At 39.1% G+C, this 18,538-nt stretch overlaps 2 protein-coding genes across 2 annotated transcripts in view; both read left to right on the top strand.

Annotated features, from left to right (window-relative positions):
- zdhhc8b (zinc finger DHHC-type palmitoyltransferase 8b) overlaps positions 1–5,677 on the top strand; it is a 51,973-nt gene extending 46,296 nt beyond the window's left edge. The window contains 5 exon segments of the mRNA XM_043240688.1: positions 178–289; positions 521–630; positions 1,235–1,649; positions 1,652–2,258; positions 3,273–5,677. Coding sequence (XP_043096623.1) covers positions 178–289; positions 521–630; positions 1,235–1,649; positions 1,652–2,258; positions 3,273–3,423 — 1,395 coding nt within the window. The 3' untranslated portion in view covers positions 3,424–5,677.
- Positions 5,678–6,807: 1,130 nt separating this feature from the next.
- si:dkey-112e17.1 overlaps positions 6,808–18,538 on the top strand; it is a 20,627-nt gene continuing 8,896 nt past the window's right edge. Inside the window, exons 1-2 of the mRNA XM_043239098.1 lie at positions 6,808–7,013; positions 16,060–16,904. Coding sequence (XP_043095033.1) covers positions 6,933–7,013; positions 16,060–16,904 — 926 coding nt within the window. The 5' untranslated portion in view covers positions 6,808–6,932. The remainder of the gene's footprint in view (positions 7,014–16,059; positions 16,905–18,538) is intronic.

Raw genomic sequence — 18,538 nt, 5'->3', positions numbered from 1 at the left:
ATTGCAATTCTGTCTGGCCGCAACCTGGGGTTTCAATGGCGTTTGATCATTATAAAACCGTTCCACCAGCAGTTAATAATCCCATCCATACAGGCTCATCATTAAACGGCTTAAATAGTATGGTGTGTCTGCATCAATCGGGGTTGCCTGGATGAATATATGTGTCTTGTGTTTTAGTCTAAGACCAGTCTGGATGGCGTGGATGATAAAAGTACAGATACACAACCACCTCTGCCGCCCAAAGCGGACCGCTACAACCAGCTGAAGAGTCAGCTCACCTCCAGCGAAGGCAAGTGACACCAACACGGATGTTAAAACAATTAGCACCGAAACGTGACCATTTAGCTTTTTCCGTATTCAGACGTATATTTGTTTTGCGAGATTTATTACTGTAGTCGGTCGTGCGATTTGTAATGAAAGTGTCCTTTTTAGCGGTGGTGTTTTTCTTAGATGCACTTCTGCTGCCATCTGGTGTTGCGTCACACCGCAGCACCGTTGAGTCATTCATTTCGTTTTCTAGAGAGTTCCCTGTCCAGCAAACCCACAAATCCGTCCACTCCAGCCATGTACAAATACCGGCCTTCCTTCGGGACCATGCCGAAAGTGCACTATCACGCAACCGGAGAGAAGGTGACTTCTGGCGTCATTTTTTTAAATAATGCACAATGCTGTTAGTTTTTCAGCAAAGTTAGGCATTTATTTAATCGAAAAGTCAAAACAGTCTACTTATTATTGTCTTATGAAGGTTATTAAATTATTTATGCATCAATACAGTGTTGCAGGATCCTTCACAAATCATTCAAATGTGCCGATTTGGTCCTCAAGAAACTTTTTTTGGAGCATTTCAAAAGAAAAGCATTTAACAACAAATATTATGCAACAATCTCGACTGTCATGCATTCGGTCAATATAATGTAATATATAACGCGATGCAATATAATGAAATGTAATGTGCGACCCTGGATGACAAAACCAGAAGGTACATTTTTACGAACCTCAGATTTCAAAGTTGTACTGCATCTGAAAGCTGATTAAATAAGATCGAAGTATGGACAATATTTGGCAGAGATTTGCAAAAACTATTGAAGAAACGCTCCAAATGAAGTTCTTAGCCGTGCATGTTACTAAAGTTTGGATACGTTTACAGTAGAAAGCGTCCCAATGGATATCCTAATGATTCTAGCGTAAAAGTCTAATGTAATATAATAATTAGTTTCTTGCTGTTGATTTACAGATCGTGATGTCCGAGAACGGTAAGCCCTCTGCCGTTTTGGAGGAACGAGCTCACGATTACCGCTCCGAGCCGAATCTGGATATGCCAGACTACCGCAGCACTCCTCTCCACCGAACGTACCAGTCCTCCCCTTTCCAGCTGGACTCCTTCAGCACCACGTCTCGCTCGTTCAGTCTGAAGCAGGGAGTGAACCGAGCCGAGCCGATGCCACTGGGCGGCAGCAAACCAGAAGCGGTCGCTTCCGTCCCTCACAAAGGGGTCTTTTCCCCTGGCACGTTATCGGGCCGCAACGGCAGCCTGTCCTACGACAGCTTGCTAACCTCCAGCGCGACGCCGTCTGTGGGCGAGTGCGCCGCTCACCCGGGAGTGCCCTCGATGGGTTTCCATTCGCCCTACCTGCCTACGAAGATGTGCCACGACGAGGGCCCGAGCTTCAGCGGCACATCGGCCCGCCGTCTTACAGCCCCGTTCACATCGGAGCGATGTACGGGCGGCAGTCGCCCCTCTCGAGAGACCGCGACCCCTCGCCCGTCCGCTACGACAACCTCTCCAAAACCATCATGGCTTCCATCCAGGAGAGGAAGGAGCTGGAAGAGAGGGAGAAACTCATGCATCGGCACGCTCAGGCCTACGCCAACGACTCGGGGGTGTTCGACGCCTGCAGCGGAGCCGCCTACGGGCTCCCGCCGGGCGCGTGCTACGCCGACGGCCCCAGAGGCCCCGCGTCCCGAGAGCCCACCCCTCCCGCGTGCGCCTCGCGGGACAACCTGATGGGATACGCCCCCCGGACGCCCGTCCTGCGCTCGTCCGCGTCCTCGCTCTCCAGAGCGCCCAGGACTTCCTCCACGTCCCTCCACACGGACGCAGGCGGAGTGAGCCGGACAGCAGAGCACCAGTATCGCTCTCCGGCGCACCAGACGCATCACTCCCCGACGGCTGCGCCCCGTTCCCCGACATACGCGCATCAGAAGGTGGCCTTCATTAGCGCCCTGGAGAGGGCCGACTCGCCGCATCTCGGCGCAAGGTATGACACATAGCATCCACTTTTAAGGACCCGATGCACAGACTGATTTCAGGGATTTCAGTCGTTTATTTGTTCATTTGCTTTGTGCTTTAACGAACACGTTGTTATTTAGAGTATATACGAAGTTGTTTTTTTTTGCATGAATGGAAAAAAAATGTATGATTATGAATCCAAATAAATGTCTTTTTTTTTGCTTTTCCCCTCATTTTCATCTCTGCATGCTTGTACATCCATATTCATTTTGCATGGCATGTACTTCGGGCACACTGTACATTTTATTGCATCATCGTCATCTCATATGTGGTGTCAGAACTCATTATAATATACAATAATTATGATTTCATATCTGCTTGTGTTGCTCTGTATGCTGAAATAGTGCTTTTGAATCATTATTGTATTTTTCTTTGCTCTTTTCTTCGACTCAATTAATTTAGAAATGGCAAATGACTAATACGAGACTGCATGATTGTTTCCTCTTTAAAGTTGTGATTTATTACAGGGCTCAACAGGAAGGGTTTTTTTTTTTTTTTTTTACTTGCCACGTCAACATTTTTATAGATCATTTTTACTTTCAGCAATGCTTTTATTTATTTTACTAGAGCTAATATTCATATACATTTTATTTTTCACACACTATTTATTTGTTAAGCATAGTGATGATGAATAAATAAAATATAAATATAATATATAAATAAATAAATAAATAAAATATATATATATATATATATATATATATATAGATAGATAGATATAAATATTGTTTATATATATTTATATATATATATATATATATATATATATATATATATATATATATAAAGAAATGACTCCTTGTTTTTGAGTCCTCTATTTATTATTATCCCTTCCAGCGCTCTTTAATACCGTCCTCATCTTCATTTGTAACGTTTCCGTCCATTTAGCACGTTTCAATCTCTTCCTTTCCGATAAGGATACAGTTCGAAAGGATCCGCTTCAAATATGTCTTCTTGTTTTTCTAATATTTTCTCCACACAGAGAGGACCTCTGTCAAGGTAAAGTCAACGGGCAACTAAAGGGCCAAGCACGTGACTGCCACCTAGGGACTCCTTCAGGAACTCCCAGCAGACACACCAGTGTCAAAAAGGTCACAGGAGTGGGCGGGACTACGTATGAGATTTCCGTTTGACGGACAGCTTGGAGAGCCACTGCCTGTGAGGAGAAGCACTGCCATGGCAACACACCTCCAGTTCTCTCTTTTTTTCTATTTTTTTGAAATTATATTCAATTGACCGATCAGGTTGGACGCGTTTCTGATGGGAAAGGTTTTTGCATCTGCCTATCCTCCGCTGAAGAGACTTTCCAGGTGACCCGGTGTATAATACAAAACGTCAAAGAAGCGTCGTATGTCGGCCGTCAGGACGTAAATCGCACACAACTGAAAAATAATGCCATAAAAATGGAAATTGAAAAAAAAACCTACCATTTAAGGGCTGAATATGTACAGCGTCAGTTCAGTTTGTATATAAAATATCAAAGTTGGCGTATTGAATGCAAACGTGCTCAGTATGCAGGTCTTTCACACACTTGAATGTGAGTGTATGTGTACTTGCCAGTAACTCCTTTTATGTTTTTGTCTTTATGCCGATCTAATAATCAGGGTTTCGTCTCAAACGCATTTCTCCGTTAAGCTATCAGGTTCAAAACAAAACCATAACGGCACTTGTGTACTTTAAAAAAAAAAAAAAAAAAAAAAAAAAAAAAAAAAAGTTTTATTTTTCAAATATGGTGGTCATTTACACTTTTTCTAATGTTAAACTATAAGCTGCCATAGAAATAAACGTAAATGTGTATATGTAAAATTAAAAAAAGAAAAGAAAATATTGGCGGAAGGGGGGATACTGATGCTGGCCGTTATCACCAGTTTGTTCTGTTAAGCTTAGTTTTTCTTTATAAAAAGTATTTTATAGCTGGGGAAGATATGAAACACGCCACTGTGTATTTTTACGAACTCGAGAGTCGTTTTGTTGCTTCACCATTTCCATTTATTAGAAAAGCATCATTGCAATCCACGGCTGCATCCCAAATATTGTCACGCCGTTTATTTTTATAACACCTTTTTTAACCAGCCTTCAAAAGATTGGTATATTTAACTTTTTCTACATCTGGGTGGCTGATTTTTGTTTTGTTTTTTTTCCCTCGAGTTGATTTTTTTAAATTTTTTCCCGTTTCTTTTTTGCATATTTTATAATTTATTTGTACAAATTCATCAGCGCGCATTGCCATTTGATAGTAGTGCTTTCCTTAGAGATTTTTTTTTTTCCCTCTGTGAACGAATGTTGATGTTATTCCAGAACGTGTTAGAAAGCTGCAAGAAAGGGGAAGTGAAGATGCTTGTTTTTTGAATGCTGGATCCATTTGAGAGACATAAATGACACGTTTGAGTTTTTTGGGGGTTTTAACTGCTGTTTAAGTTCGGGGAAAGTGAGATTTAATGTTGTTATTTTTTTTATCATCATCAAAAGTGTCCGTAAAGAAATGTACTTTTTGTTACAAAAAATGCTAATGATCATTTCTGGTATTTCTTTAAACCTTTCAGTTCTGTTTCTGTTACCGTTTTGATCAAATGCAAACAAAGCCTTGGTTTTTATCACGAAAAAAAGCCGGTAAACTCAATTTCGAAGTCCCTTTCGTTCGTTTTGCTTTCGAAAGTAGATAGCAAGGGCCAATGAATATTGCAATGTAGCCATTACTGTTTTTTAAGAGAGAGACGTTTTCGATGCTAGCGCGAGACGTGCTAATGAAAAAAAACGAATAAAGTGACAGGCGTTTCTGTAGTTAACAGCCGAAAAAGCAATCTGTAACTATACAGGGCAAATACCTACCTGTTAAAAGAACTACTTCACGCCGTGGCCTGTTTCGTAATTAAAGACCCGACGTGTCGACCTCTCTGACAGGGTGATCTTCACGATTTTTCTCCGACCGAAAACACACCACACGCGGAGTTCTCCGCTGCTCATCGGACGACTTTCCAAGGAATTCATATTGATTTCCTCACAGATCTGCCTTAGGGGTCTAACGGACTACAGACGCTCGAGCGCTGACGGGGTGCGTGTCACAAAGGGTCGTCGTCGTACCTTTTCAAGTCAAGCGGCTCCTTGAAATTGTAAAAAATGCTTTACGGATTGCTAGGATCCATTTCTGTGAATGTTTGACGGTGTTTGTCATCTCTGTCCTTCACTGCCGCTGTCTGGCACAGCGTCGCCTTCTGTTCAGATCAGACCGGTGTACAGTTAACACAAAAAAGAACAACTATGGGACTCTTTTCTGTGATGAAGTATTTCGTTCAGATGAAATGAAGACATTATAGTTTCATATCAAGGTACATCTATTATTTTTGATCATCGAGGGGAAAAACTGAATAAATATAACTTGAACATTCATTTCGGTCTCGTCTTAATATTTTTTTAAAAAGATGGATAGAGGGATGGAGAACAGGACAGATTATAATTTATTTTTCCAAAAAATATATGTATATAAATATACATATATTATAATTTTTTTGTGTGTGTATATATATATATATATATATATATATATATATATATATATATATATATATATATATATATATATATATATATATATATATATATATATATATATGTATATGTAATTTTTTTGGGGAAAAATAATCTGTTTATCCATCTAGCGATAATTTAACTATTCAGATATACATACACACATATATATATATATATATATATATATATATATATATATATATATATATATATATATTTTTTTTTGAATAGTTATTTTTAAATGATTCACTACATATATGCAAAGAAAGAAATACATTTATTTATTTATTTTTTTTTTTAAATCTGGTGCTGCTTATTTTGGATTCTTAACAATACATTAAAAATACTTAATTGCACATCTATAATAAAAACATTTTAAGATCTTTAAACTGAAATACAACTTTAACTTCAACTTTTATAAATAACCACCTTAATAAATATCTTAACTGAAAACGTAAAGCTTTTTAGATCGGTATCTAGTGAGCTGATTCTTAAAATACATAAAAATTCATCTTTGTAATTTGTCATAATTTGTTTTAAAATAGATGACAGACAGACAGATAGATAGATAGATAGATAGATAGATAGATAGATAGATAGATAGATAGATAGATAGATAGATAGATTAGAAAATAAACTGAGTTTAATTAGCTCCTATTAGCCTTTAGAGATGGGAGTTAGGGGAAAACATTATTCTGTCGGAGTCGGCTGCACAAATATAAAGTAACCTAAATGAAAACAAAATCTCTTCCATTTTAGGACGTTGATTAAAGGTAATTCTACTCCCTAAAGCATTGTGCAATGGTATTAGGTGTTCCTACTCTCTCTCTCTCTCTCTCTCTCTCTCTCTCTCTCTCTCTCTCTCTCTCTCTCTCTCTCTCTCTCTCTCTCTCTCTCTCTCTCTCTCTCTCTCTCTCTCTCTCTCTCTCTCACACACACACACTCACACACGCGCGCGCGCACACACCGATGTCTATGCGATCCGTGCAGCGGTCGTGAACGCGCACCGCCAGACCTCCGCTGCCGCTGCGTGCGCGCCCCCGCGCTCCCTCAGGTGAATGGAGAGAGGGAGAGGAGTCCTGCGCGCGTCTGCAGCCGAGCTCAAGTCACTAAAATGGGGCTTCGCGGACCGAGCAGCACGGGGGTGTTTCTGACAGTCTGCCTTCTCTGGGTGACTGGATGCTGCACCCAAAAAGTGAGTACAAGTGTGTGGCAGCAGCCCATTTTCTCTTTTGTTTGTCTGCGGTTTGTCAAAATGTTTACAGCAGGGATTACAGTGTGCGGCGTGCAGTGGACTGTGTGGAGCATGCAGGGGTTGAAGAAACTCTCGCATGTTACCTCTCTTGGTCTGAAGGGGGTTTAATTCGGAGGTTTGGGGAAGGTGTTGTGATGAATTGTGGAGCAGCTTGTTGTGTGGTCTGGGTTCGGCTGAGAGGGTCGGTTCAGCGCGGGCCAGCGCACAAATAAAAGTAGTTCTCTATAAATAACTTTGTAAAGGAGAACTCAAATGAGCGTAAAAGATAGGAATGCATTCTGAAATAAATTAACCGAATTAACAAACAAGTCTTTTATGTGCATATCATGATCTGTTTTCATTTTTAGTTTTTCTTTTACACATGTTTTTTTTTTTTTGTAAAATGTCTATGGTGTACCTGTAGAACTAAGCTATTGTTGAAAATCTTGGCATAAGTATCTGTTTTACATCAACATCTTATTAATGTTATGTGATCAACAGGTAGGATGCCATGTTGAAATAGATGAGATGATGGATCCCTTTAGACTCTATTTTTTATTTTACGTCCCTATCTATTTATCTATCAATCTTGATATATTATTACATCATCCCGTTGTCATAATAGAGCTTTTTTATATCAGAAAAAAATAGTTGTTAATGCTGTTGTTTTTTTTGTTCTTTTGTTTATGACTCTCCGCAGAGAGTATTTTGTGGCTTTGGTTCTTCTAGATTTAGTTTCTGCTTTTGACATGATCGATCATGAGGTTGGAGAATCATGTGGTACATGGTTTCGCTCTTTCTTATCAAATAGACGTTTTCGCATCTCCACCGGTCAGCACGCTTCCTCCGTACATCCTCTTTCATGCCACAAGGATCAATTCTCTCTCCGATCTTATTCTCATTATATATGCTGTCCATAGGTGCCTTTTTTCCACCTCTATGTAGACAATACTCAATTATATTTCCCATTACAGCATAAAATTAAAGGATCCATGGGACCTAAACTACAACCTGGCTCAATCAAAACGTCTTGGTGTTGAACGATAACAAAACAGAAATTATATTTGGTTTAAAACCTCATGACGATCGTGCATTTGACCCGGCCGTTGTTCCAAATACATTACTTTGTTTGCAAAGAACCTTGGTGCTGCGTTTGATTCTTCTATTCATTACTGTAACTCTTTATATTACGATATTTGCCAGTTTTGCCTGTAGTGTCTAGAGACGGAGCAAAATGAATGCTGATTGGAAGACGAAGATTCAATCACACCACGCCCATTTTAATCTCTTGGCTATCAATCAAGCACAGAACCATCTTTAAAGTTTCAACCTTTGTTTTTTAATCACTGGCCTCCTTAATAAGAACAAAGCTACAACGTAGAGGCCGTTGGAGACCCTAGTTTCTAGAACAATTTATCAATGTTGTCACGCTTTTAGCACTTCCATCCGTTCTCATCACCGAGGCTGTACACTGTTTATGTAGCTTCTTACATACTAGGAAAAAGGAGAGTTTGGGAAATATGTTGTTAAGGAAAAGCTTAGTGTGTTTTCGAGGTGATTACCAGATTCCTGTGGAAAACTTGCTCCGCTCATGCAATTAAACACATTGCTCTGTGGTCACCTTCACATGCTGCCTTTCACCAATACTTATTCCCTTCCCAGACATGGATATGATTTATTGATTCTTGTAAAGCAGGCCGATATTCCGTACAACAATAAACAGAGATATATTATCAGGCAATTTGTCTCTTAAAGTTCTCCTATTATGGATTGTTGAAAATTAGCGTTCATGCAGCTAGCAACACAGCAAGTGAATGAAAACATCCTGCTAAGTTTTAAATCGGAAAGTGCACCGTATGTAAAAGAGTCGACTCTGAATCATTGAAACGAGTCATTTTCGAAAGGAGTCCCAAGGCGTTGCGCGATGACGTCAACGTGAAATATTAGCATATCGCCCGCCCACTTCTGAAGGAAAATGCGAATTCGTTCTTTGCCGCTAGGTGCTGCTTTTGGAGCGATTCAAATCTCACAAACATCGCTTTAAATGAAATCGAACCAATCTGGAGGGGTTTGGAAAAAATGAATCTTTGAACAAATTGTTTGGGAGTCGTTGAGCAGATAAGTTTGAATAAATGCATATTATAAGAAAATTAAAGTAGAGTAATAAAAACTAAAATGTATATATATATATATATATATATATATATATATATATATATATATATATATATATATATATATATATAAAGCCTTTCATAACCCATAATAATATATAAGCCTTTCATAACCCATAATAGGGTCACTTTTAAATCTTAAAGGTGTATGAAGTCATTTTTCCTCGATTTAAAAAAAACAACCAAAAAAACAGTTTGTTTAGGTATTTCTTCTGTGGCGTACAATATAATAAAATAACAATAAATATCTTGTTTTAATAGTTTTATTTTGTTATCATTTATCATAAATACATCATACTGCCATACTGCTCTTATTTATTGATTTTTATGGTAAACGTCAGCATCAACCGGGCCGTGTCACGTAAGGTCAAGGGCTATGTCTGAGGCGACGACCTGTCAGATTCAGTCATAAACCTCTTTCTCCGTAATTCTGAATTCTGAGAATCCCGAGCCGCTAACAAAGGCTTTGTTGCATTGTCGATGTGCATAGCTTCGGTTACTGAGTGTGTGCTCCTCAGCGGCTCCGCAGTTATCTGGCCCCTCTAAATGCTCCCTTTGTCCTCTTGAATTAAGTTGATTTTCAGAACTGTGCGAATCAAGTTTGGAATTTGCACGGCCCTCGCAATCAGACGCGATATCGTGTGAGATCGGTTTAGATGCTCGCCGTGGGTTTGTTCTCGGCAATAACAAAGCGTTTTCATGCAGGTCTTTCTCTGCAGTCATCAGTATTTCGGACAATGAATCGCTCTCATACTTGAGTTAGCGCGGTTAGCGCCGCGTAGGTCAGAAAATTGCCGCGTGCGTGCATCTATTTGTGTTTGCGTATCTCAGCTCTGCGAGTGATTTTTTTCTCTCAGTTATTCAACCTCACCCCACCAATAACGCTGCATCACACCCACGCGATTCTGACATTTTCACCCAGCAGAATGAGAACGGAGAAAGCCGCTCGTGACAGTTTTAATGGGAGCAAAACCACTAATGTGCATTTCCTGGCCGGCAGAGCGCATTCTGTGTGAATTTGGAAATTTCAGAGCGACTGTTTTGCATGATTTGTGGAGAGTAACCACAAGAAATACAGTAGAAGCGCTACGGTGACAGTCGAGTTGTGAACAAGTATAATAATTATTTTCAGGGTTGCTCTGGAAAGCTGAACTATTGAACTAACTATAAAAGCGCATGAAAACTTGCTTTTAAAAATTAGATGGCAGTGCTGCTTATCACAGATACCATATTAAAACCAATAAAAACATGATTTAATTAAACCATCCGATATTGTTTAAAAACCCTTCAGATATCTAATGCCCTCATTTTAAAATGGGAACACCTTTAATTGGTTTCTATCGATTTTCGCCGGTTTCATTCGCATTATTACTGAATGCATTTCTCTGCGTTTGAAGAAACTCTGTTTCCGCTGCTCTTTTCCTCCAAATATTATTGTGCAACGTTGTCGTATTCCAGTCCGGCCGGCCTCGGTGTCCAGTGGCAAGCTCCGACTGATGTAACCGGTTGTAACACATCATCACGGGCTCTCTGGGCTCGATAGTGCCTGGAACAGTCTCACTTTTCACAACCAATAAATAGCCGTGCTCCTCTTCCAGCCCCCTTACAGGGGCCCATAGCATGTTTATGGGGGACTCACGGGGGTGTTTGTGCATTCGAGTGTGTGTGTGGCAAAAGGGGCTTAAGCTCTCCGCTAGCACAATTTCAGTAGTCGTATTGTCAGCTGGTGTTATCTCTGTTGTGAAAACACGGTACAGTACAGTACAAAAGAGGCCGGAAAACGAACGACGGACAAGCTGTCAGTTTTAACAGCGTATTTGGGTTTCACAACGAGTCACGCTTTTCCGTTCAAAGCCTTAAAGTGCGGACAACGCGGTTGAGACGAGCAATACGTGAATTACTGTCAAATATTTACGGTAAAAACGGAGGTCGCGGACGGATGAGAGCAAGCCTCAGCGCGGTGTTTTTCTCTTACTGAGAAATCTGCTGTTCCCTACGACAGCTGCGACTTTGTCTGGCACGCTTTCACTCGCACTCGTTCAGTGAGTCAGCTACAGTTTGTTGATGTTAAAAGTGCAGGAGGCTTGTTTTTCGGTTCAAGACTTGCTGTTGCACCAACAGAAGGAAGAGATGATGTAACTGAAATAGAATAAAACTGTTAAGTGAAAATAATACGTAATATGTGTTTATATTCAACACATTAAACGGCACGCATATATTCCACTTTTATGCATTTACTGTAGTAAACTGTGGTAACATTAGATTGACTTATGTGTGTAATATAAGGGAAAGCCCCATGGCTGTCATGTATTGTAATTTTCTGGATGTGTGTGTGAGTGTGTGTGAATGTGTGTGTGTGTGTGTGTTGGCTACTTGTGAAGAACTGCTCATAACACACAGTATCATTTTATACCTGCCTTCCTCTTTATAGTGTTTCTCTAGCCGCAGGGTTTATGGCGCCCTCATTTTATTGTGTACCCTCGCCATATTCGTTTTCCATTGTTACCTTTGTGTTTCATATTCTCTTATCCAAGTCATGCTGTTCTAGTTAAAATGGCAATTGATAGGTATAATAATAGTAAAGTAATGCAAGTGACAAGTAAAAGGATGACATTGCACATTTTTTAGAATTTTTTAATTTTTTACATCCAATGTGATGCATTGTTTTTGTCCAAACAGGTTGTTATAATCAGAAAACCAAAACGTAGAGGGATACTTTTTTTATCATTTGAAAATTGACTGGAAAATAAAAAGCTCCGAACGTGATTTCATTTGGTTGTTTAAGGCTACTTCTCTCATAGTCCTTGTTATCTTCAAATCTCGTGTAAAATTTGTATGTGAACGTTGACTGAATTTAGTAAAGTTCACTGCACATCACGCCATGTTAAAAACCTTTAACATTTGTACTCTGTAAACATTACAGCAAAAATCAACACAGGAACATATGTTTTTAAAATTTGAAAACTTCTTTAAACATCTATTTCAAAAAATATAAATATTATAAATGGTATTGTAATGTTTTTATGGCTGTTAGTGAAGCTCAAGCAGAAGCTAGCAATGCCAAGATTATAAATTGGATTCCCAGCAAAGTTGCCATGCTTGAATTGAACCGAGTTAACAAAAGTATTATTCATTTATTTATTTTAAAAAATCATATATTTATTTATTCACAGTAATAGAAAACATTTTAAATGCACACACTCACATTTTAAAACTTTGCAGGCATATTCATGACCCTAAATGAGAAATTTCCAACAATGCAGTTTTGGTTTGTGCTGTCAAATTGACATGCTTATTTTATTTTATTTTATTTTATTTTATTTTATTTTATTTTTTTATTTTTTTTTTTTATTTATTTTTTTAATTTAATTTTATTTTTCCCTCTATGAGACATTAAAAAAGGCCCAAAGAGTAAATTGGTGAGTAGTGATGTCTGATGTTGACTAGCGAGTGACTTTGAATGATCCGTCATTTGAATATGTATATGAGTATTGTGTGAGTGACTGGCAGTGAAGGAAGGGGGTTGTCAGCTCTCTTTTGATGTAGCACAACTGGGGCGCGATAACCAGCGGGACCTTATGTAAATGCCTCCTACTTATTACCCTAGTTTCATTAAAACGCTATCTAACCAAACAGCGAAGCCTTCCAGTGTCCCCTGTGGGAGAAAAGACAACTTTACTAATTACGCCATGCCAGTGCAGGACCATGATGTAACAGAGCTGGGATGTTTGGCATTATAAGAATGTCCCATTTCCTATTCCACACTGTGGTACTTTGGACGCCATTCATGTGAAGTCTACCATGCATGGTACACTGCCCTAACCAGCAGATAGTCCAGTATTATGGTGGAGCCACGGTAATGACCCAATTCCATTTGTTTGGAAAGAGAGGGCGGTACTTACAAAAATCTCGCAAATCACTGCCAAAGTTTTTCTTTTTTGTCTGTTGGACCAAAATGGTTTTCTGAGGGCAGATGGGTGGTTTGGTTGATCTGCGAACCTCTTTAGCACATTTCTTTGAAGCGTGGACCTTTAATCAATTGCATCTCCCCTATTTGTGCTTGGGGTAATCCTGCATGCTTGTCTTGAACCTTTATTCACCTCTTGTTCCAGTTCGGTTTGCTCTCCGTCTCTCGTATTCATGTGCATTGCTCAACTTTCCTGTTGCGCTAACCTGAAATCGGCTTACTTTACATTTCAGCTGCGAGTGGCATTTGACCGGATCAAATGTCAGGCATGCAATTATTAGTGTAGTAGCACATGAACCTGAGGTAAACTCCGGACGGCATGAGGCTTCGCCAACAGATCTCTGTTAGCTGAGTTTGATAAACGGCCTGAATGAAGAGAAACGTGGGATGAGGATCAAGGGTATGCCAAGATATAGCAGTATGAAGATGAAATTTACTTTGACCTTGTCAGGCTAATATTATTTACAGTGGCCTTGTTTATTTCAAGATGACTTTTTGACTGATCTCACTTTGCCATCTCACATAAATAATGTTATAATAATCAATATATCATGGATGAACATTATTATTTAAATACACTCACTGTTACTCACATTTGGCTTTCGACCAATTAAAAAATGAACTAAATTCAACGATTTGGAGCTGCATTGAGATCCCCTTATCTATGGGAATGGACCATATAGGGCCTTAAAATGAGCAAAACAAATAAAATGTTTATTAAGAAACCGCTATGATCTATCCATTTGTTCGACAAAATGAAACGAGACACATTTCTAGTTTCAACATTTATTTGATTTTCAGTCATTACTCTTTAAAACTAAAAAGTAGGACCTTCTCAAATAATCCCCAAATAAGATGAAGATACCAAAAGAAATGTTCATCATCAACCAAAATCTAAAAGGAAGTTACAATATCTGTATTACAGCCGTGCAAACTTTTCCCCCCATTTCTGAGCTGGCACTATGAACGTATATATTTCTAAATATTAAATGTGAAACAATACATCAGTAATGGATTAGATTATGAAAAGTGGGTGTTACTGGACATATCTGAATCAATCCAGATATGAAAGCGTTTGCAATCAATTGATTTGAGGGTGGAAATGTCTGATGTGGTTTTTGAAGGCCAAAATCACCCTCAATAAAAGATGTTCTTTAGAATCCCTACTTTTATCCTTTTTTGTTATTGCAATTATTACATTCTTAATTATTGTTACTCATATTCGGTTTTCGACCGACGGTAAAATGGATCAAATCCAACAAATTGGACATGAGATCCCTGTATGTATGGGACTGAATCATATAGGGCCTTAAAATGAACACACAAAATAAAATAAAAAAAACTGAATTGGAAAAATAAATACATTTTATTATATTAACCAATATTAAAATGCAGCATTAAGACAAGATTTTAAAGTCTACAGTTGTACCTAAATAGGCCATATTTGGCTGTTGGTTAACATTATTTATTTTCCTTCCCTGGCCATGTCAGCTGTAAAGGAAAGTTATTTCAGAGGCAGTGCGTGTTTTTTGATGAAAGACTATCAAGCGTTTCTTGTTTACGAATAAAGCATGTTAGTAAGATTTGGAGTGCATCTTTAGAAAGTAAACGGGCTTGACTTTAATTTCACTTTTTGTCCCACATAATGCCGTCACTTGGGGCTAGGCTTGTTACCTGTCTGGCGTTGTAGAGGTCTTGCAGTTCTTTCATTCCCTCCCACAGTCCAGAACCAGTGCCAACAGGAAGCCCAATAAACAAACAGGCCACTGCCAAGGTCTGGTTTGGAGTGGTCTAGCCCCGCTTTCCATCTGCCTCCAATTATACCGAGGTCCCCTCATCCTGCACACCTGTGAGATATTACGAACAGCATGTCTGAAGGAATACCTCCCTGGGGTTAGCAAAGCAGCCAGCATATCCAGCTTTGATACACGTTGAAGGAGGAAGGGTTGAATAGTTCAGTTAGGGAGAGGCAGACCGAAGCTAATTTTCTGAACAGAACATTTAGTTTTGTTGCTCAGTGGGTTCCTTTCACAGCTGTCTGTTGTTATTGCTCTGAAACGATCAAATCAGGGCAATGCTTTACGTAGTTTTCTAGCATCTACCATCTATGACTGCCAAAATTGTTTACCAATGTTTAATGTTGCGTCGAATGAAGCGGAGCAGCGCCAGAGACTTTCCCGTTGGTTTGTTGAACTCGTGCCATCCTCTTGAACTTTCAATGCTAGAACTACCACAGCCTATTAAGATGTTTTAGGAGCGTAGCGCTAACCCCTGGAGCGAGGGTTCTGGGAAGAATTATCTCGAACATTCTCCACTGCTGTTACATATTGTAATTTTTTTTCAAGCATTCCACACTTAACATGACTGACATTTGTCATTTACTGGGGAAAAAAATATTTTTACTCAATAAAATGTTAAGCTTATCAGGTTGTTTCATACAGCGTGGCCAGGTTTTCCAAGACTCTGAGAAAAATGGTTGTTCAGAGACAAAGAGTTGTTGAGGCGAGAACATCTAAATGGTATGTTTTTAGCTAGTTTTAGTTATTCAGTTAATTTGAAATCTTGTTTTGTCTTTTTTTATATAATTTTGAGTCTTCCTTTAAGCCCTTGAGCCCCCTTAAAAGTCTACTGTGGCACCCCAGTGTTCATGACGATCTTATTTCCTGTTAAAACAGGTTTTAGAGTAGTTGTAGAGTATGTATGATTTTAATTTGATTAGTTTGAATAGTAGTAAGAAATTCTGTCATGGTGAAAAAAAAATCTAATTTTACATGTCAGCAAAACTGCAAACTATGTCCTGTGTTAATCATGTAGTTCCAGACACGGAAATGCATCTGATGCTTTTTTTTTTGTTTTTGTTCTTTAGGTTTACTTTGATTGTGGAGCCAAGGTGGATGTTGTGGACGTGCAGGGCCTCATTCTGTCCCCTGGCTTCCCATATAACTACTCATCCGGAACTCACTGCGTGTGGCAGTTCTTTGTACCTGTTGGTCACCAGCTAATCATGGAGATGTTTGACTTCGATGTCTTTGAGAGTCACGACAGTCCCACCACATCTGCTGCCGTCGTGGACGAGCTATCCAACGACGGTGGAGCTCTGGTATCCAAAAGCCTCGGAAGTCCAAAAGAACCCCAGTCCACGCACCGAGAGGACGTCAAGCAAGTGGTGATCCAAGAACAGTCCACCAAAATGGAGATGACCAAAGTTTCCAATTCCGCCAAAATGCTTTCCGATTCCCCCTTGGCTCCGCAAGCGTCTCTTCCAGTTGAGAACCGAAATTCAGTTTCCTCTCAGGCATCAAGAGCCGCCGTTGACTTTGTCTCCTCAAGCCCACGTACGGCCACAGACACCGTGAGCCCTGAGACCCAGCCACCTTTAATCGATGCCTGTCCCCACGATGTTCTCTACATATCAGATCTCATCACCTTCTCCTCCCGATTCTGCGGCTCTAGACGGCCTTCTAGCAGCCAGTTAGTGTTTGGATCTGATGACGACATGGTGGAGGTCATTATGGAGTTGATTACCACTACCCACTGGGGCCGTGGTTTCGCTCTTCTTTTCCATTATCAGAATCAAAGTAAGGCAGCCACAAGCGAACATCAGAGGTCACTTTTGACCTCGGACAGCAGAACTGGTGCACTGCTCGGTGCTGTAAGTGGAACAGTTGTTTTTGCTGTGGCCCTTGCTGGCACCCTTTGTGCGATTTTCAGGTAAGATTAATGTTTCTTCTACAGTTCTAGAGATTTATTTCTAGCTGATCTGGAATTACAGGAAAATCCCATGCACTCGCCATTCAAACTGATTTAAGAGTTGCTAGGTGAACCAGTGATGCACATGTGTATATCTAATGTTTGCATTAAAGTTAACTTTAAAGTGCTTCTATTATAGGTTATGAAAGGTTCATATATTTTTGGTTTTGGAAGTCCCAAAAAACTGTTTGACATGCATGCAAGGTAAAAAACTCTAGTTTTCTTGTAATATGCATTTATTTTTACCGTATTTGTTCAACGACTCCCAACAATACGTTTATTAGCTATTCATTTTTCAAAAGCCGTGGCGTGATTGGTCGGTTTCATTAAAAGGTCTCCTATTATGGGGTTTTGAAAATGACATTTCATGCAGTGTGTAACACAGCTTTAAGTGACTGTAAACATCTTGCAAAGATATAAATCTGAAAGTACACCATGTATAACGTTATTGTCGACTTAAAAACGAGTGCTTTTTTAAAACGAGTCCCAAGCCGTCTCATGTTGACATCAACATATTAGCATATTGTCTGCCCACTAGTTGTTTTCGTTGAAAAATTTGTATTCATTCTCTGACACTAGATGCCACTTTTGCTACGTTAAAAGTTTATTGCTGTAAATAAAATTGACCGATCAGAGGTTTGGGAAAAAAAAAAAATGTTGAACGAATCATTTGGGAATCGTTAAAAAAATAAGGCTTGAATGCATATTTTAAGAAAATGAAAGTGTTTTTTGACCTTGCATGCACGTCGACCTGCACTCCCAAAACCAAAATATGAATATAAATATTTTAAAGATTTGAATGCTTCAAAAGCAGCACCTAGTGGTAAAGAATGTATTTGCATTTTCATTCAGACCAACTTGAAAAGCCCAACAAGTAGGTGAGCAATATGCTAATATTTCATGTTGACGTCATCACGAAACCGTTCTTTTGAAAGACAATAACTTTATACGCGGTGCACTTTCAGATTTAAAACCTTGCAGGATGTTTTCATTCACTGAAAATTCATCTTTGCTATCAAGACTAAACTACATCTTATTAAATTAGAAAACTGTCATTTTAAATTATGATTATTTTATAATATTGTGGTTTTCTCTTTATTTTTTATTAAATAAATGCAGCCTTGTTTGCTCTTAAGTTTTTCTTGAAAAACCAAACAAAAAAAATCTTACTGACCCCAAACTTTTGAATTGTAGTGTATAATTGTTTTACTGCGCATTATGAAATTCTATGTAATTATGTGACATTTGTGACATAAATGTCATCTCCGTATTCAGCACTTCATACCATCGCTTACAGTCCATAACCTCCTATCAGTATCAGAGTTATTATAGAGTTAGTATGTGGCATACGCAGGACCATGTCCGTGACAACGTAAGTCAGACGAGTTGGTGTTGACACAGCTGGAGGTATTTTTCACCATTGTTGGGAGCTTAAATCAAGTCTTTCTTCTCCTTTTTCGGAAGCACTTTGATGTTAAAACGCTATTCATACCTGAGCATGTTCATGGTGCCGCACCTGGCATTAAACTAAATGCACAAAAGCGAGGTGCAGTTACACAATACAGAGAAAAGAAAGCGGAAGAAATATAAGAAAC

Source organism: Puntigrus tetrazona, chromosome 5, assembly GCF_018831695.1.
Source record: "Puntigrus tetrazona isolate hp1 chromosome 5, ASM1883169v1, whole genome shotgun sequence".
In the NCBI taxonomy this organism is placed as follows: domain Eukaryota; kingdom Metazoa; phylum Chordata; class Actinopteri; order Cypriniformes; family Cyprinidae; genus Puntigrus; species Puntigrus tetrazona.
The sequence above is the reverse complement of the archived record's forward strand: the minus strand, read 5'-3'. Positions and strand labels throughout refer to the sequence as shown.